Consider the following 19,950-nt stretch of genomic DNA (forward strand, 5'->3'; position numbering starts at 1 on the left):
ACGCAATATACGGTATGCAACACAAACTACAAGCCAGTACATATACAGTACCCAACACAAACCACAAGCCAGGACATATACAGTACGCAACACAAACTACAAGCCAGTACATACACAGTACCCACCACAAACTACAAGCCACGCAATATACGGTATGCAACACAAACTACAAGCCAGTACATATACAGTACCCAGCACACACCACAAGCCAGTACATACACAGTACCCACCACAAACTACAAGCCACGCAATATACGGTATGCAACACAAACTACAAGCCAGTACATATACAGTACCCAACACAAACCACAAGCCAGGACATATACAGTTCCCAACACAAACCACAAGCCAGTACATATACAGTACCCAACACAAACCACAAGCCAGTACATATACAGTACCCAACACAAACCACAAGCCAGGACATATACAGTACCCAGCACAAACCACAAGCCAGGACATATACAGTACCCAACACAAACCACAAGCCAGGACATATACAGTACCCAACACAAACCATAAGCCAGGACATATACAAGAGATGAGGAGACGAGGAGAAAGGAGACAATGAGACGAGGAGAGGAGGCCTCTGGGCGGATGACTTCAGGATGGTAGCTCCATCTGGTACATGCCTATAACTCTGGCATGATGAGTCATTATGAGTCATGTTGACATAGATCTATATCTATATGTGTGATGTCATTAAATGGGAACATCTACCTTCTCTAAAGTGTGACCTCATCAGCATGCAGCCGAAAGATTCTGCTCATTCACACACCGTTGACATTGTTGCTTAAGTATTTCCACACTTTTGTGGTCTTTTATGAGAGATTAATCTAGAAGTTAAACAATCAAAAATAATAACCATCAGCATCATCAAAAGAGAATAATCATGGCGGCAGCCTCCGTTTAGGTTTCAACAGCTTCAGAGAGAGACGACACAAACTGATCCTCAACCAGGTGCTCTTCTTGGATGAGTAGCTTTTATTCCAAACCAACAATGAATGAACCGACTAACATGAGCCTCCTATAAAATACACAGATACCCAGATGTACATTAGACGTCTGCTTAACATTCAGGTTATCCCAGGCTGAAACGTGGAGGTGGAGTTTATGAAATATGGTCTACATGTGTGCTCCCGTAGCAGCTCCTAGAGCTGGAGCACAGAGGGATCGATGGTGGAGTTGGTTCAGAAGTTCTGCTGATGATGAGTCCTTCACGTCTTCTTGTTTCTATGAACCGTGGAGGGAATCACAGTGTAAAGGAGGCCATGCTGCACCATAGACATACAACCAGATAGAACACACACTCCTGTTCAAATCACTGGCAGGACGGTCAGAGCGGCAGCCATCTTTTAGGTTTCTATGTGCCATGGTGACCGTTGCCTCGCCAACATCTGTCCGCAGAGTTGTCCTCTTGCTTCCTGCTGAGCACTGATGTGGGCAGCTGTTGAGTCACATGACCACTGTGAACAGTTCAATGTCCGTTCTATTCCCGTTCTATTTCTATGTGCTAGGCTGAAAGAATGCACCACATCCCCAAACTTCACAGTAAAAATGTACAATTATTGAAGTAAACGAGTGCTACTGGGATCACAGTCAAACCGCCGCAGGATAAATCTCACACACACACACACACACACACACACACACACACACACACACACACACACACACACACACACACACACACACACACACACACACACACACACACACACACACACACACACACACACACACACACACACACACCGACCCGACCCGACCCGACCCGACCCGACCCGACCCGACCCGACCCGACCCGACGCTTTTCTATCTGCATGTGAGGCTGACACACACATCCTCCCTCCTGCCTGCGCCCCCTCCCATTGGTCAGTGGGAATTGGTGACCACAGTCATGTGAGTCGGAGGGGAAGTAGGGGCCGTGGTTGGTATGTGGAGTGCTGCTTGGAAGAAGTACATCTGAAAGGGAGAGAAAGACGAAGTAAGAATACAAATAAACACATGGAGGCTCCGTGTGTGAGGTGACGAGGCTTGTGGGTCGCTGACCTTGCAGCCGATCGCCAGCAGCGTGTGCAGAACCACAATGGTCACAACTGTAGCCACCGCCATCACCTTGGTGTCGTCACGGACGACGGGCCAGAAGGTGAGGACCAAGACTGAGCCAGAGATCACCATGGCAACGAGGATCAGTGTCCAGCGCAGCCACTCGAATGGAATGATCCACAAAACCTGTTGACTGAGGAATATTTAGGAGCGAGGAAATGTCAAGTCTGACTTGTTGCACAGGTGGCATCCTATCACAGTACCAGGATATATATATCTATATATATATATATATATACATCCTATCACAGTACCAGGATATATATATCTATATATATATATATATATACATCCTATCACAGTACCAGGATATATATATCTATATATATATATATATATACATCCTATCACAGCACCAGGATATATATATCTATATATATATATATATATACATCCTATCACAGTACCAGGATATATATATCTATATATATATATATATATATATACATCCTATCACAGTACCAGGATATATATATCTATATATATATATATATATACATCCTATCACAGCACCATGCTGGAACTCACTGAGCTCCTGAGAGCGACCCATTCTTTCACACATGTTTGTAGAAACAGTCTGCATGCCTAGGTGCTGCTTTTATACACCTGTGGTCATGGACGTGATTGGAACACCTGATTTATATTATTTGGATGGTGAGTGAATGGCTGTTCCGGGACTTTCCATCAGCAGGTGGTCGTTATGAGATTAACACCCATTAGTCACACTCAGGCCTGAGAACTGCACTCACCGAGGTGGGGATGTAGATGAAGAGGGAGTAGCCGTAGACACACACAGTCTCCAGGAAGGAGTAGCCTCCGATCTGCCTCTCGGCCCCTTGACGCCAGGTCAGGAAACCCCATAAACCAATCGGCACCAACCAGGCATACATGAAGATCACGACTCCAGCTATTGTCACTGTTAGAAAACAACGGGAGAAAGAAACTTGGTATGACTCGGTACAAGGAAGACCAGCTGTTGGTGTATGGTGTGGTATTCAAAACCAGACTGACCTCGGTGGAACTGTGGCCTGTAGTGGTACGACGGGTTCCCCATCTCACTGAGGAACGTGGAGAAGTTCCCACTGATCACGACCGAGAACACCAGAGTCACACAGATCCAGAACGGACCTACACACACGGGACCACAGGAGGAGAATCTCAATGCTGATAGCATTTAGGACACATCATGATGCATATTTCTCTCTCGAGTTGCAATATTTAAAAGTGAGCAAGCTTCATACGCTGCAACTGCTGAACACACAACTAGAAATCTGGCTGTAAAATCACATAAACCATCCAGAGAAAATGCAGGACGATAAAAGAATGTATGATATGATGCATTTCAAGCATGTCTACCGTAAAGGTCTGGGTTGCTCCTCAGGTGGTGTTTGATAAAGTTTCTTCCAGGTGATGGCATCACTGAGCCCTTCACTCTGTCTAGAACCTGCATCACATGACGGCATGAAGACAACAACTTATTTCTGTCTCTGGAGTTATGATAACACATACTATATTCTACTATGAGTATATGTAGAGGGGGGGGGGGGGGGGGGGGGGGTCATACCTGCATTGTGTCCACGTTGAAGAAAGACTGATAGTACTCAAAGGTCCAGAAGCCCCCAGTCGGTTTCTGTCCTCCTAATAACTGGAAGCACAAACAGTCTCAGTTGCTGCACCCAAAACATCCACAACACCATAGAAATAGAACAGGAGTAGAAAGGACTGGTCATGTGACTGTAGCGTGATGTCACAGCTCAGCAGAAAGACAGAGGATGTAGCTCTGCAGACGGACGACTGGCTAGTTAGCTAGGTAGCTAGTTAACCAGGGAGGGAGGGAGGGAGGGATAGATAGAAGTGGCTCGCTACAATGTTGAAATGGTACACACAAAAATGGCCACTGATTGATTAGAATTGGAAGTTCCGTTCTACTCCTCTTTTATTTCTATGGTCAACACTAAATAATGACACACCTCTGAACTCTCCTCCTGACCCTCCTCGTCCTCCGAGAGGTCCAGTTTCACATCCTGTCCTGCTCCTGCCTTGGGGACGGTGTTGGAGGCCGACATGCTGAGTGTGGAGGCTCCTGGGTCTGCAGACAGCAGCTCTGCTGCTTCCTCAAACTCTGCAGACATGCAGGAGGAACAAGCGGAGTGACGGAGCGTACCCACCAAACGCGATGAACGCGATTGAAACGCGCGACAAATGAAATCGCGTCGCGCTAGACGCTCCAGTTTTGACGCCGGTCCAATATGCCAAAAAACGCCTCATCGCGGCATCGCGTCATCGCGTCGAGCTCGCCCAAACAACAACATTTCTTCCGCCATTTCATTCTCTCGTCGATCATGGCTGAGATAACCACCATCGCTGCACTGTATCTACTCTGGAGAAGTTCCCAGCTTCGTCTGCGGGCTAGGCGCCGACGTCGGTTCTGGGTGCATGCTACCCTACGGAGGCGGCGTGAGCTCGCCGAGTTCCACCGTCTCCTGCAGGAGCTGCGCCTGGACGACGGCCGGTTCCAGCGGTACTTCAGGCTGACTGTTGCCCAGTTTGAAGACCTGCTAACCAGGGTACAGGACCAGGAGGTTTAGCTGCTGCTCTGCCCAGAACTGGTGCTTCATAGCCGGCCATAAGCCCCAGTGATAAACAATCGCAAAAAAAAGGATCTCTGTGTGTGAAAGAGCTGGGATTGATATGTATGTATGTGTGTGTGTGTGTGTGCGCGCGCGTGCGTGCGCCCCCCAACTTTGATTATGGGCAATATATAATATAATATAATATATAAATATTGTGGCAAAAAGCGAGGGAACACCAGGACGTCCGTACGTCAGCACGTCGGTGACGATCTCAACGCTGATAGGCTGTCGCGGCGCGTCTTCACGCGAATTCGCCGCAAAAGTTCAATTATTTCAACTCGAGCGATGGCGCGATGGCGCGATGAAGCGATGGCGCGATGAAGCGATGAAGCGATTTTTCGCGTCCATCGCGTCCATCGCGCCGCGCTATCGCGTCCATCGCGTCGCCCGGCGCGATGAAGCGTCTAATCGCGTCTTTGCATTGACTTTACATGTAATCTTGTCGCGCGATGAAGTTTCATCGCGTTTGGTGGGTACGCCCTGTTAGTCGTGGTGCGGCAGCAGGCCAGGGTGCACAGAGGGACCGGGACCACGAGTCAGCGGACCACCTTCTCAAAGAGGTGTGAATTGTTAAAGATAGAGCTCATACTTGACTTTACCGAGTGTGTCATTGTATCTATCCTAAATAAAGTAAAAAAAAATTATCAATCAATGTAACTTCCATTCATGTGACAATGTCGCCAATCCTTGTACATCTGGTACAAACTAAATTTTGATATCGTATTTCAACATCATAGTAATCAAATGTTTATTCTTTATCCATTGTGTTGTCCTTGTTTTAGCTGTATGTCTATGTATGTGTGTGTGTACGGAGAGTCATACATTCCTTGTATGTGTTCACACTCACTTTGCCATTAAAGCTGATTCTGATTTACAGAATTTTCAATTTGACTTAAAAAAAAATAGTCCCCATCGATTTCTCCACATGTTGAGAGTGCAGCTTGAAAAGCTCCCGGTCCAGCCGGCAGTGTGTGATGACATGAAGACGGGACAGAGCAGCTTACCTTGGAACTGCAGATCGTTGGGGCTGGCCATCGCTTCAGTCACCAAGCGGCACCCTCACAAGACCTGGAACAGATGGACACTGAGATGAGTCCGCGAACTACGGCTGCCTGTATGCTAACCCACACAGGAATCCCATCTACTTTAAAAATGACACAGTGGAATGTTCAGTCAAAAGTCGTGAAGACGGTTACTCCGTAGCTTCGTAGTCCAGCCGGGAACGGTGAAACCGACCTGTCGTTACAGGAAGTCCCTGTGATGACGGTGGAAGCTGGGACAGCTGGATTAGCTAACGTCAGGCTAAATTCACGGTCGCGCTCATACGTCACATTTGTTTAAAGATAGCTAACATAAATCTATGACAATACCTTCCACGTAAATGTAATAAAATGATAGAAACACACCGCTAACGCCTGTCTTCCTTTAACTACACTGCTGTCAGTCTGCTGCCAGCGTGTCTTCCGGTACACGTCACCGCGTAAACAAAGTTGTCACGTGAACCACATTTTTCGTTTTAAAATGAGGTGTGATGATTTCAAGATAAGATACTGTGCAATGCGACTCATATGACCCGTTTACAATTTATAAAATATAAATTTTAATATGTTTGCCACTAATACACTCTGGTTAAGTGACAGCGAGCGGAACCTTTGCAAAGTAGAGCTTTCTGGCGGAAGATTAAAAACGTCTCACACCGGGCGCCATTTTGGCTGCGCTTGAGCCGTCTTCTTGACAGCAAGCATGCTTGTGCTTGAAGGTGACCGTACTACTGGATGAATTCAGCTACGATGGCGTCGCTTCGTGTCGTGAGGAGGATGCTGTCCGCGGCGGCAGAAACAGCGGCGGCTCCGGCTCCAACCAGCCGGTGGCAGCGACTGAAGAACAGTAAGGCAGGTGAGAGACGGTCCGCCAAGTAGAACCGGCCGCAGCACACCAACGATCCTCCATGGAGATGAGCTGTCACTTCATACTGAATAATGTTAGCTCGCTGAAACTACCCGCTACGACTGAAGATAACACAGCAGCATATAAAACATTACTGCAAACAATATGAATGAAATGTTCGGATTCGGATTAAAGATAATATATCCGCCCCGTCTCTCTCTCTCTCTCTCGCTGATGTTCTCCTGGGCTCCCTCGATTCACCTCCACACCATTTTGAAATCCAGCCACTAAATGAATTAGAAATGGATCACTGCTGTGTTTGTGATCGTGTTTTCTGTCAGCGAGCACACACAAGCAGACAGACGGAAATACATTAGCTCCATGTTGTCGTTTGTGGTTTGAGCAGCCAGACTCCTGCTGCTGGTGATCGTGACGTCACGCAGTATCAGTGACCTCTTTCAAATCACTTCTTAAAACACGTTTATAGACTTGCTTTTATGTGATGTCGCCCGTTTGATTTATTTATTTGTATCTGATTTTTTTTTACCTTATCTCTGCTAATGTTGTTTTTGTGTACCTGGCCATATTTATATGCTGCTGTTTTTAAAAGGTGCTGTATAAATAAATCTGATATTATTATTATTATTATTGTCCTCCTCCCTACCGTCTGCAGGTACGTGGTGTCGCAGCCTGCTGTCTGACTACAAAGACGCCTGTAAGGAGGTGGTGGTCGGTTCGTGGGAGCGACCGGTCAAAGCCTCTGTCTACGGCTCTCTGCTGGGCGGCGCCGCGGTCTGTTTCTACACAAGACCCGACCGCTCGTCCTTTGACGCCACCTTGCTGGACTGCTCCAACCAGCTGGGTCTGCTGTCGCCGTGGATCCGCAACGGGACCTCCGACGGCCACGTGCAGCTTCTGGTGAAGCTTCGGAACGAGGGCCGGCTCCAGCACGCCAGCCTCGGGCTGCTCTCTCTGGTGTACCGCTCCGACTACGACCCCGACGTCACGCTGTACGAAGCCCAGTGCTCCAACCTGTCCACCCCCTGGAGGGAGCTGCCACAGCGGGTCCTAGACGTGGGCTTCGCTGGCCGTTGGTGGGTGCTGGACTCAAAGATGAAGGACTTCGACGTGAACGAGGACGAGTTTAAGCACCTGCCAGCACACATGCAGGTGACATCGCCACCCAGTGTTCAGGAGGTGGAAAGAAGCGAACGGATGCACGAAGAGTCCTGGTTACCTCTGAAAGGAGATGAAGAGGAGACAGAAACACATGGAGTGGACAGGAAGGAAGAGAGTGACAGTAAAGAGATCCAAATACAAGCTGTGGAGGAGGAACACACTTGAGACTCATTGCTTGGTGTTTCACTCTGGAGGGGAACGAACATGCTGGATGCTGATCTGTACCAGAGGAGTTCTTCTCATTCGTGTTGAAGGGTTGGAATCAACAAACACCTTTTAAACTTCCATTTTTCAACTATGATATACGGTTTCTTGCCGCCACAAAAGACCAAAGGAAGAGGAAACGTGCAGCTTTGGATCGTCAAAGTAAAAGCAGACCTTCAAACATAGCTAAGGATTTCACAACTTAAGTAATGCAATGTGTCAATAAATGTGTCAATTATCTCCAGATGTCTAACGGTCGTTTCACTCTTCTCACAACTCCAATAACATATTTATACAGAATAATACGTTGTAAACGTGTTGTTTATAAGGATCCATATGTGATGCCTATTTCTCTGCTTTTTAGGAATATGTATCTTGTTTGAATTTCCCATAACTGACTTTTTCCTCTACCTTCCATAGCTGTGATTTTGAGACCTTGACTCACTTTCTAACATTTACCTCTGATATTTCAAATGCTTTATTCTTGTAATAATAAAATGAATAATAATAAAATACTAAGGTTTAGGAGTATCACAGTTATGCGTTAGGACAATTAAACAATCTGGTTTCAAATGTCAGAAATTGAGTATTCAGAAACAAAATGTGCCTCCTTAGTGCAGAAAGAGTAGAAGAGAGATTCCCATCAAAATCAATGCAGCAGGATGGTCCTGTTTGTTACGTTGCCATGGTGACTGTTGGAGCAAGACACTTCCATATGAGGTAAACTGACCTCCAGCTCACAGACTCACTAAGGTGAGGCTTTACAGTAACGACGACTTCAATATATTCAAATCCATTCCTCACTTCTATGAATGTAATTTCTCTCAATGTGGAATAAATGTGCCTTATTATTCTTACTATTATTAAAGAACATGGGTTGCACTTTTCCTCGACCCCGAGGGGGAAACGTCATGAGGTGAAGGAACGATGAGAACTACAATGATGGACGACAAGAAGAATCGTCCTCCTCCCCATGCTGTTGGTTCTATAGTTTCACTCCTTTTGAGAATTTACAATTTAATTATTTTAGTTTTTAAACCATTTGTAGATTGAAATAAATACAAAATACATTGAATGATCACTTTCCACACAAACAATTCCAATTAGTTTATCTCTGCATTAAAGTAACTGTTAAATGACCGAGGTGTGCAGCACTTAAAATGATGCCAGCCAATTCATGTATTGCTTATTTTGTTAAATTCCCATGTCATTCTGAAGTGTCCCATCACAATTAGAGCCAGTGACAATATGAATATTTTTTTTTTTTTTTTTTTTTACTACAGTGACTCAATAGGTTTATTCATTGTATGCATTTCCCAGAATTCTTTACAGCATACAAATCAATGAACAAAAAAAAACTGAATGGAATAAGAACACTGACAAAGATTGTGGTGGGAAGAATATGACACAGCCCGCAACAGTTAACACAAGAAGTTACATTTACAGTTTATTAGTTTTATTTCATTTTATTATAAAAGCAGCAGACAAAAATCAAAAAACAAATACAAAAAAGAGAAAAACCTAAGTGTGGCGGGTCGGAGTTAGCGCGGCAGAGTGCCAACATGGTAAGGACTGCTCAGACATCAATACCAACATGTTGCTCCAGAATGGAACCTGGCCTCACAGCTCGTTTTTACAGCCAACACATATTCCTGATTAAATGATGAAGTATTTTGTTTACAACGTGCGAAAACGATCCACTATGACGATTAGCATGTAGTACTGTGGGGGAGGGGGGTCTGGTTTTTGGTTTGAACAGGTCCTCAAGTGTGGCAGACAGCCTTCTTGTCAGTTACACTTTCTATGAATATGAACTGGTACACAAGTGGAGGAGGCAGGATTCTGGAGGTCAAACCCAGTTTGAAAATAACGAAGGGGGGGGGGGGGGGGGCTGGGACCACACGCATGGCTGTTGTGTTAGTGTCTGTATAGATGACACCATAGAGACACTTGCACATGCACAACCCAAGATGTCGGACACAAACAAGCCCGTCACACGCGTGACTACATCGCCATGGCAACACACTTTGACCCTAAAGATGCGACAATCTTTTGATTACTGTTAACTTCTGAACAGGAAAATGACAAGAAAAACAAAAGTTATTAAAATGTTGCTGCATGGGGAGCGTCAAACTACTGTACAGCCTCCGAGTCACTGTCCTCTAGCAAAGACAAACTAACACAGGGACGGACAGAGACTCCTAGCGCATCCTGTACTCCGACGTCTTCGACACCTCACACAGCTGACCCTTGAAGTCGATGTCTACAGTGAAGTCCAGGTCTCTCTGCAAACCAACGGTAATGAGTCAGAGAGGCACAGAAGCAAACGCAGCGATGAAGCAGGACACAAGTCAAAAGCACAGAAACGCTGGTGGAATTTCAAAACGACTCGGTGCTTACGTTGTTCTTGACGTTTGGCTTCATGCTGATCGTGCCAAAGATCTCCTCTCCAGTCTTGACCGTCAGGTAATCGTCCAGGTAGAAGACCGTCTGCTTCCAGTGGGTGTAGGGAGACTCTGGGCCTGGCAGGGAACATGAAGGCAGTCTACTCAGCCACAATACTTCAGTCCTGGAGGTGCTGTCACATAAGCCTACAGCCTTCTGCTAGTAGGGGGCACAGTTCCTTCTAGTCAATGCCATCATGGACAGTAGCTAAAGGCAGGAATCTTATCAGCACATCACATTTAGGGCAGATTTAATCATGTACAGTAGAGCAACAGCTTCCTGTTAAGGATGGAAATTCTCCACCTCTCCTCAGCAAACGCCACATAGTGGAAGCTCAGAAGCGGTGCAATTTGGCATTGGTTTTCAGCTCATCCTGACCAAATGAAGTCTGATATATTCTGCTGCCGAGTCGTGGATTGCCATTGTAAGAAGAGGTCCAACAGATTATTCCATTATAGGAAGAAGTTCATAATATTGTCAGATGATAATGTATCAATCCCTGATCACAGACTAACCCTAGGGATGATACCATTATCGGGTCCGATACTGTACTCACTCAAACCTAAGATACAACTGCAAGAAGCCATCGGTAACATTACAGTGTGAATGTAGCATGCACTGTGTGATTTGTGGGGGAATAAATATCACAACTAGACAAGCTGACGGGTGAGGAAAAAAAAATGTGTTCAGGTAAAAATCAATTCAAAAATGAAAATGGTATAATCTTATGCTCTCGTGGCAAAATTGTCCACATTCTTTTATTAGCTCACAGAGAACTTGAGTAGATCCTGAAGCATGTATCAATTTAAAATTTGAAAATATTTTGAATTGAAAATTGAATTTGAATCAAATCGTGACTTCTTAAATTAGAATTGAATGGTGAGACACCCAAAAGATTCCCGGCCCTACAAGCTAGTTACCGTCCTGTTATCAGCCAGATGATAACCAAAGTCAAGGGAGTTAGCCCCACAGCTCCGGCTCAGGAACACTTAAGGTGGACTGACCTTTAAGGCGGACCAGTTCTATTCTTGGTTAAGTGACTAGCTGCTCCTCCGAGTCTTTGCTGGCTTTTGTATTTTTCACGCCTTTGAACAGTTAAACTGATGACACGTTTAATTATTAATATCCTGTAAACCGCTACATTTGTATCAGGAAAACAAAGTTGAACATTAAATTAAAAACAGCATCATATTTTGTATTTTTAATTTGTAGTTAGAAAGAGATGATTATCTGGTGAAAACATACCCATTATTAAAGTTATTGTTAGAGCTGTAATGATACTATCAAGTCCTCTTATCAGTACATACTAAAATTGAGTATTTATAATAGTGGTATCGGTGCAGCTCTACTAAGCACAAGTACAGGACCAGACAACACTGAGCGATGTGGAAAGACAACAGGTGCATTGTGGGTCAGAAAGCAGTCTTACTAGTGGAGAAGCCGGTTCTCTTGTGACAGCGGGTGAACTCTATGTTGAAGTAGGTGACCAACGCATGGATGTAATCGTTCCTCTTCACCTGCAGGCAGAACGGTGATGTGAAGGTCAGGTCATCCAACTTCACCGTGTAGATGTCCACCTCCTGAACACACAAAACACAGCCAGTCAAAAACGGACCGAGGCACCACTTTCCTCGCCGAACAGCAGAATTCATCAAGTTATTCGTCCACCCACCTTGATGAGACAGGCGCTGCTGACCAGCTGCTTCGGGTCCACCACGTCAACCAGCGGCTCCTTAATCGCCACCTCCTTGATGCATGACATATCAAACCCATACACGTTCTCCCACCCTGATGCAGACACACAATCAATATTGTTAAGTTTTGATCAAAGCACCATGTCAAACTGAATCTCACAGCTTGGGTCCATATTTACTTCCCAGCAGCCGATTCCCCATACACATATCACCAAATCATTTTTTTATGCCAATGTGTCATTTTAAGGAGGCCTGCTCTTCCATATACAGGCATATACATATATACAGCGTTTACCCTGGTGAGATATCAGGACACTATGAAAAGACTGATTATATAGACTGTATATAAACTATTTAAAATAATTTATCGAAACAATGCTTCACAGAGAAAAAAAGTGATAAAACATGGATGTCAAAATTAAAACAAAAATAAAACTCATAAAATCAGGATACACTGATAATAGTATATTTTTTATAAGATACTGAATTTAATTTATTAACAAAAAATGAAACAGCATCACATTCCAGGCACAGCAACAGGAAAGAAACTGGGACACATTTGGAATGTTTCCAGTTATCTATAAAGGAAGCCTGCAGACTACACTGTTAGTTTCCTCAAAGCCCGAGAATCCCAGACGACCTGCTGCCTCCAGGAAACAGACCAACCACAGCCAATGAATGGAGGACTACTCACAGTGGATCTTGTAGTCCTTATACTGCCTGTCTTCAATGGCGGTGACATAAAGGGTTGCCCGGTCAGGGAAGATGAGTCCGTCTGGCTTCTGTCAGGGGAAAAGGTGTTACAGACGACCCACTCGGCACAACAACTATAGACAACATTGTATTAGAGATTCAATGTCGTTTTCTAGGCCAAACCAGAAAGAGGTTTTTTAAATGTCCGAGTTGATGAGATTGTTTCAATAAACTTTAACTGATAGCATACAAATATTTTGATTTTAGAAGTCAAGCTGATGGGATATTTCCAGAGTGTTCATCTTCAACAAGAAACTGATGAATTCAATTTCCCCAATAAGAATGCTCAATCAAGCTACATGCCACATTGTAACAGCTAGCTAGCAATAACTAGCAGGAATTGGACCGGATGCCAATGGCAAATTATTTGTATGTGTGATGGAAGAGTGCTGCTGAATGTAATACAGATTAGAATTCACTCAAATGGGCATACTATACATAACTAAAACATGAAATGAGACCATAGTGTCATAATGACACAATGTATAATTATACTATAGTAGTGTGTGGGAGAGAAACTACATACCAGCCATTTGTCCCTGGCATAAATGACTGTATTGAGCATAGACTCATAGAAGAGGCAGTAGCCCATCCACTCCGAAATGATGATGTCGACTCCATCCACAGGCAGGTCCACCTCCTCCACCTTCCCCTTGATGATGGTCACAACTGGAGACACAAGAAGAGGGCAGCGATTACAACACTACTTACCTCCCATGTGACTCACTCTGATGTCACCACGCGATTAGATTCCATTCACTCACCATCATCCATCTTATTGGCCTTGACGATTTTCACAGCATAGTCTGAGATGCTGCTGCACTCGATCTGTTAGGACAAAGGACCAACATTTAAATGCACACTCATTATGCCGCTATACAGAAGCAGATGCCACTGGCCAAACCCTAATGACTAGTGATGCAACTGTTAAGTCTAGAAAAGCACACAGATGGATTATCCTGATAAATCCACGTACCCCGATGACCTTCTTGGCTCCTGCTTTGGCAGCAAACATGCAGAGGATGCCGGTCCCGCTGCCCACGTCCAGCACCACCTTGTCCTTGAACAGATGCTTGTTGTGGAACATTGAATTTCGATAGGTCAGAGTGCGTACCTCATCTTTCAGCATCTCCTACAGTGGCAGAAAAAGAAAGCAACATAGTTGAAGAAAAAAAAAAGACAGGTTTGAATATGAAGGCAGTTTGTGTGGTTTGAAAAAAAGTTACCTCGTGGATACCGAAGTGGGCGTACGAGTCAAAATAGTAGTCCTTTGATGTCATATCCTCAGCTGCAGGCTTGGCTGAGCTCTCCCCCTGAGAAACCTCAACAAAAGACACAACAATTACAACCCGAAAAGCTCAAAACTAGCACAAGATTCTGAAGTCTAAACTGGTGGTGTGGTGCAAAGAACTATTCTCAACTCGGATGCAACAAATAGTACATCATAAAAACAGATAATTTTACCTTCTAAACATGGTAACGCTAAGCCCATGACATCATCTGCTATAAGCTACTTCATGGCATTGGATATCATTTCCTCTACATCGTACGGCACTGCTCTACTCGCTTTTTGGTTTTCCAGGTATTATGATAGGGCTGCTGCATTACTGCAAATATCGTATTATTTTGGTCAAAATTGAAATAGCCATTACTAAGTTTATTGATGCGGCTGGATTCATTCCAAAATAGTTCCAGGGGTTATCAGATGAGATTGTTTTAATACTCCTTTGTTTGGAGCCAGCTCTGTGTGTTCAGCTGTGTTCCTCGGCACCACAGAGCGTACTGGTGAGTCCTGTGGGACTACATTAACAGACAGATGCGTAACCGGTCACAAATGTCCTTGATGGTTAACAAATGAATCCACCGACGTGCCTAATATGAATGGTAATGACTTGGCTTTTTTAATACACAATATCACACACCCACAAAACATGATAATGAGCCAGGGTTCGATAGTAATCTGTGGTAGGAATTATGTTTTACTTAAAGGCTGCCATAGGTAATTGATAGGAAACACTGACTTAAGATTTGGCTTTCAGAGCAATGAGAGTATTTCCTGAAAAGATGAAAAGGAGCATCTCCTTTTTTCATGCTCTCACCACACAGTTGTTTTGGAGACTACCAGAATGGAACGGTTAAGCAGCAAAACCACAGCACCTAATATTTACCAACCATTTGTTTTATTATTAGACCAAAAGTTGGACCGATTGGATCAATATTTTAAGAATAAAATGAAAAAATGTAGACCGTTGATTTGACATACATAATAGTTTATAATTATGTTTATCAGCCTTGGGCCCCGAGTAAAACCATCTAAGGTGTTGAGTAGCCGAGCTTTCAGAGAGGCCAGCCTCCCCGCAGCACAAAAGATGGAGCACATGGTGGATACTGATGGGATCTTGGCCTTCCTCTAAAACTGACAAACGTCTATCTAACCCACAACTACCGACTCATACGTCTCAAAATGCTCGCTGCTCTTCTCGAGTAAATTGCCAGACCTTTACACTCAACTTACAGGTCACTTGGTGTTAACGTCTGCCGACTTTTACGTGCTTCTAACTACGAATTACGACAAAGTAAGTAGACGAGACACCGATACGGCTTATTAACAGAGACGCGACCGGGGAAGAATGTCACACAAATGTGGACGCTGCTTCCAACAAGCCGACCGTGGGGCAATAAGCCGGCGGGATGAGGGCATCAGGCGAGAACCAGCGTGAAGCTAGCTGGAAGCTAACACGTTAGTACCCATGCGGTCCCAGAGGCCGGCTCGATGTCGCACTGACGGAAAATAACGTTCCTTCCGACACTAGCCACGTAAACTACCAACGTTGGCCATGCCCAAATACACACGGCGCGGTTCAAGTGTATTTAACAAGTCCTCGCTCCGTCCGACTTGTGAGCCTAAATGAATGAGAGGGGGCTGCATCACACAACTACCGTTAGCTACCTTTAGCTTACATTAAGATGGATGCATCACGAAGTGGCGCGAATATCATGACAAAAACAACAAATGTTGAGAAAATGTACAACATTCTTCCTGGAAAACACTGAAACTGTGCCCTTATTGCATACAAAGCTGGTTTGAAGAGTATTCTGTTTCCCATTGTAACACCTTACCTCCATCCTCTCTGCTGGGGCCGCCATTTCGATCTTGTGCTTGCCTGCGTGAGCTTGAAAACCTCTTCGCTGGTCCCGCCCACGTCCTCTTCTTCTTCGTCTCCTTCTTCTTCGGCTTTTGCGTTTTAACTATCGCGTGAGTTGCAATAGCGCCACCCTCTGCTTCGGAGTGAGGATCAGTGATTATTGCCTCAATTTACCAAGTTTCTATAGAATTAAATTAAATTAGGAGAACTAGAAATTCAACGCTAGAATGAGACAACAGACTCATTTGATGAGGCAAATTCAAGACTCATTTCTTTAGAAAGAGTGATATACAAAAAGTGAAACATCATATGTTTGAAAAGGTTTGGGTAACATGTACTGGTTTCGTGAACTATATGGATGAGGAATGAGTGCTCCATGATGGAAACCTTGCAACATGGTCACTTCCACATTATACCTCCACATGCCTAACATGTATTAATGTACAAATGGTTCTATGTCTGAGAAGACATGATGTGTGACGTCTATGCCTGTGTTCTGATTGTTTATTTGTTGTTTTGTATGTTGCCTCTGTGTGACTCTCATTGTGACTCTGCTGAAAGCTGCAGCAGCAGCAGGAGGGAGGCCTCTGGTGCAGACATGCTGGGCTTGCTGCCTCTTTGCAGAGGCTTGTTGTCATGTGTTGTTGTTCCACATGTTATTAAATCCTGTGGATTTGATTGTTTTAAACCGTGTCTTTTTGGAATTGATTGGGGTCAGTGATGGATTGTTGTTCACCCCAAAGGGTTGCCCAAGATTTATACAATAAAAGATTGATAGTTGACCTCAGTATGTCAATATAATATTGACAAAAATATTGCAATACTATGATGCATCGATGTTTTCCCCTGTCGCTGTTTCACACAATTAAGATCCAAACCTTCAACAATTTCTTCCTGACATGTTTTGTCCTCCAACTACTTCTGCAGACTGCCAACTACATAAACAAATCAGTAACTAAATATTCTGCTTTTTAAGGACATCTCTCTTAACATAACTCCTCCCTTACTTTTTTTAAATAATGGGCCTTTTTGCATTTTTTATAATGTAGCTCACTGGATAGAATCTTCAAATTGGCTTCAACCTACTCCACCTTAAACTTCAACCCCTTCTGCCTACTTACAGACACCATTTAACCCTTAAATATGTTACAAGACTTATTTAACTTGACTTCTTCTTTTTTTTAAATAGTTTTGACTGTTATGAATGATCAGAGTTTATGTTGTATGCCCTTTTCAGACCTTTTCTGAATGTATAATGGTTGTGTATTGCACTGCTTGAGTGATTTGATAGTTCTGTCATCTCAAAGGTAGTCTGGAAGACGTTCCACTCAGGCATATGTCAAATAAAACCCCACACTTGCAGATAAAATGACAAGTCGTCATGAAGTACTGTCCCATTTGTATTTCTACCATTTCAAGCCATTGAAGCCTCTCACAGCCATTTACCAGACGTCATTTCCCCAGATCAACGCCTACTCAAATGCACCACTATACTGGAGAAAAGAGTGCAACACACTCACAAACAGAAAACATGCATCAAGGATAAAACATCTTGAACACGGCAGCCTACATACTTATTACACAGGCTAATTTGTAATATCATGAACATTTGTACTATGAATGCATTCACGTTAGCAAAGACTCAATAAAAATGTGATGAATTAGCTTATTAAAACTAAAACGTGGTCTCTTTACGAATAGGACATTTTAATAAAGTGAATGGGGGGAAATCATATTTAATACATTCTTTGGAAGAGTTGTCTAATGTAATTAATAGCCATTTCGAATAAGTCATTCCTTTTTTATACATGTTGAAACTATTGTATTGTCTTTGTTACTATACAGTAAAGTAGTATCTACTACCTGGTTGATCATGCCCCCCATGGTGAAGCTTGGTGGGGGGACCTGGAGGAGCAGGATGCTGCAGGCCGCTGACGCATTTATGGGTGAGCAGCAGAACTTTGTGGTTGATCTGGAAGCCATTGTAGTGAGTGAGGACGGGCTTATATGTTCCTATTTGCGGACTCTCATCAGGATCCTGCAGTGCTGGTCTGGATAGATTGCAGGTTTTGGATCCTCTTGCTCCGGTTTGTCCCACATTCAGTGTATGAAAAACAAACATACAGGTAGAAGGTGAGTGAAAGGAACTCTGAATGCTTCAGCATACCAAGACATGTTGGACAATTCCATGCTCCCAACTTTGTGGAACAGTTTGGGGATGGCCCCTTCCTGTTCCAACATGAATGGTCACCAGTGCACAAAGCAAGGTCCATAAAGACATGGAGGAGAGAGTTTGGTGTGGATGAACTTGACTGGCCTGCACAGAGTCCCGACCTCAACCCGATAGAACACCTTTGGGATGAATTATTATTATTATTTATTATTTTCGAGAACGCGTCTCTCACTCAAGCAGTGACCAGTACCAGCTGATGTCAGATAAATCCTTCGGGTTTCAGGATTTAGAGGGGACGTTGGGATGGGGCCCCTTAACTCCAACCAGGGTTTGAGTTCTGATGGAGACGGCTTGAATCTGTCAGCGCTCTCTTCCACAGTGAGAAACGGATCCAAAACGATTTGAAAAAACAAGTTGAGCAAACGTATTTGCAGAGTGAAGTCTTGGACTTTGTTCCAGGTCCGTTTTCTGTGACCACTCTCCCAATGTGGCGGTGCATGATGGATTATACTGGGGCTCTGTCGCATGGTGACAGGAAGTGAGTAAAGATGACAGGGAATCCAGCACATTAAAAGTCCACCCACTGTCTCCGTAGATGGATTTAGACGAGAGCGTGTTGTAGCAGATTGCAGCTTTTTATGTTTTTATCAGTTTAAACTGCATTAATGAGTTTCTCATCACACAGAATACAGGAACATTGTCTGGTTTTGGTTTCCCCATAACCTTTCTCAAGTGTAAAGAACCGTTTTTAGAAGACAGATGTAAATACCACATTTAACCTGCGTAGGATTTCCTTCATATCTACAATAACGGGGATTAATGAACAAGACTATGACTTTTGGTTTTGACTCTACAGAGTGACTAACATCTTTCTGTCTTCATACCGTAGATTGTTCAGTTCAAGTGTAAATGGTTTATTAATATGTGGTTCATATAGTCTGGCTTATCACATTGAAATATTGACTTTGATTCTGTTAAAGGAAGCAGGGTGTAATTTTGGTTTTTGGGGATATTTATGATTTTGTGTACATGTGGAAGTATCAAGCATTTTGTGCTGTTTAACAAACCCTCTCCTGATTACTGACATGAATGCATGTTTCCATCACTCATCCAGTTATGTTCAGTAATGGTAATACCATGTTAATAGTAGTAGTGATGATATATATTTTAAAGTAGTGATGACAACAATGTAAAATAGATACACAAATTGTAACAATTAAGAGGTATTTATGTGTGTGCATATATGATCCATATAAATATTAGAATAGAAATCTTAAAATGGCTGGAGACAAAAATGTTGGTGGGACTGGTGCATTTATTTGGGATTACTTTCAGTGGCGGATTAATCCACATTTGTTGCTCAAGTGAGTATTTGTCTGTGGGATTGAGTCACAATAAACTACAGTGTGTGTGTTCATGGTGATGAAGGAACATGTCAACAGTCAGTGGAGGAAGACGAGATATCAGACAAAATGTTTACTACACTTAAGAAGTGAACATCGTCATGGTGACGTCACCTATTGTTTTGTGGACTACAGTTTTGAAACCTCGAGTTCAGCATTTTGGCCATCTGCATCTTGGAAGTTTTGCAACCAGTGAAGGAAGTGACCATATTTGGGCTTTGGAGGAGCGACGGGCGGCACCCAGAGCAGCTCTATTTATCTAGAAATTAACCAAAATTTACTAAATTAACATCATGATGGATTGAAGAAGACTTGAAACTAGAG

At 43.7% G+C, this 19,950-nt stretch overlaps 3 protein-coding genes across 4 annotated transcripts; 1 reads left to right on the plus strand and 2 right to left on the minus strand.

Moving 5' to 3' along the window:
- Positions 1-1,790: 1,790 nt before the first annotated feature.
- yipf2 (Yip1 domain family, member 2) lies at positions 1,791-6,205 on the minus strand. Of its 2 annotated transcripts, none has more exons than XM_084036247.1 (9): positions 5,979-6,205; positions 5,747-5,810; positions 4,080-4,231; positions 3,674-3,754; positions 3,466-3,553; positions 3,121-3,237; positions 2,859-3,025; positions 2,053-2,235; positions 1,791-1,965 (listed from the first exon to the last, which is right to left on the minus strand). In XM_084036247.1, the coding sequence occupies exons 2-9, from the start codon at positions 5,775-5,777 to the stop codon at positions 1,876-1,878; spliced, it is 909 nt and encodes a 302-aa protein (XP_083892373.1). In that variant the 5' UTR covers positions 5,778-5,810; positions 5,979-6,205; the 3' UTR covers positions 1,791-1,875. The 2 variants fall into 2 exon arrangements, with proteins under 2 accessions (XP_083892373.1, XP_083892372.1); XM_084036246.1 differs by having other exon boundaries at positions 5,747-5,800; positions 5,967-6,205.
- Positions 6,206-6,422: 217 nt separating this feature from the next.
- On the plus strand, positions 6,423-8,252 carry timm29 (translocase of inner mitochondrial membrane 29). The gene is made up of 2 exons (XM_084036249.1): positions 6,423-6,638; positions 7,303-8,252. Exons 1-2 carry the CDS (start codon positions 6,518-6,520, stop codon positions 7,971-7,973), a joined length of 792 nt encoding a protein of 263 aa, XP_083892375.1. The 5' UTR covers positions 6,423-6,517; the 3' UTR covers positions 7,974-8,252.
- Positions 8,253-9,458: 1,206 nt separating this feature from the next.
- On the minus strand, positions 9,459-16,119 carry prmt1 (protein arginine methyltransferase 1). The gene is made up of 10 exons (XM_084037905.1): positions 16,025-16,119; positions 14,131-14,226; positions 13,881-14,036; positions 13,669-13,732; positions 13,431-13,573; positions 12,846-12,933; positions 12,130-12,245; positions 11,887-12,037; positions 10,413-10,534; positions 9,459-10,297 (listed from the first exon to the last, which is right to left on the minus strand). Exons 1-10 carry the CDS (start codon positions 16,049-16,051, stop codon positions 10,214-10,216), a joined length of 1,047 nt encoding a protein of 348 aa, XP_083894031.1. The 5' UTR covers positions 16,052-16,119; the 3' UTR covers positions 9,459-10,213.
- Positions 16,120-19,950: the final 3,831 nt, after the last annotated feature.

Source organism: Eutrigla gurnardus, assembly GCF_963514095.1.
Source record: "Eutrigla gurnardus genome assembly, chromosome: 20".
Lineage (NCBI taxonomy): Eukaryota > Metazoa > Chordata > Actinopteri > Perciformes > Triglidae > Eutrigla > Eutrigla gurnardus.

What these genes read in the sequence shown, in the direction of transcription:
- timm29 (XM_084036249.1), top strand. Translation starts at nt 6,518, where the DNA reads ATGAATTCAGCTACGATGGCGTCGCTTCGTGTCGTGAGGAGGATGCTG. An exon ending in ACTGAAGAACAGTAAGGCAG is followed by an intron (nt 6,639 to 7,302) that starts GTGAGAGACGGT and finishes TACCGTCTGCAG; the next exon opens with GTACGTGGTGTCGCAGCCTG.
- yipf2 (XM_084036247.1), bottom strand. Translation starts at nt 5,777, where the DNA reads ATGGCCAGCCCCAACGATCTGCAGTTCCAAG. An exon ending in GTCAGGAGGAGAGTTCAGAG is followed by an intron (nt 3,755 to 4,079) that starts GTGTGTCATTAT and finishes TTGTGCTTCCAG; the next exon opens with TTATTAGGAGGACAGAAACC. An exon ending in TCAACGTGGACACAATGCAG is followed by an intron (nt 3,554 to 3,673) that starts GTATGACCCCCC and finishes CATGTGATGCAG; the next exon opens with GTTCTAGACAGAGTGAAGGG.
- prmt1 (XM_084037905.1), bottom strand. Translation starts at nt 16,051, where the DNA reads ATGGCGGCCCCAGCAGAGAGGATGGAG. An exon ending in CCCACTTCGGTATCCACGAG is followed by an intron (nt 14,037 to 14,130) that starts GTAACTTTTTTT and finishes CTGCCACTGTAG; the next exon opens with GAGATGCTGAAAGATGAGGT. An exon ending in AGCCAAACGTCAAGAACAAC is followed by an intron (nt 10,298 to 10,412) that starts GTAAGCACCGAG and finishes GTTGGTTTGCAG; the next exon opens with AGAGACCTGGACTTCACTGT.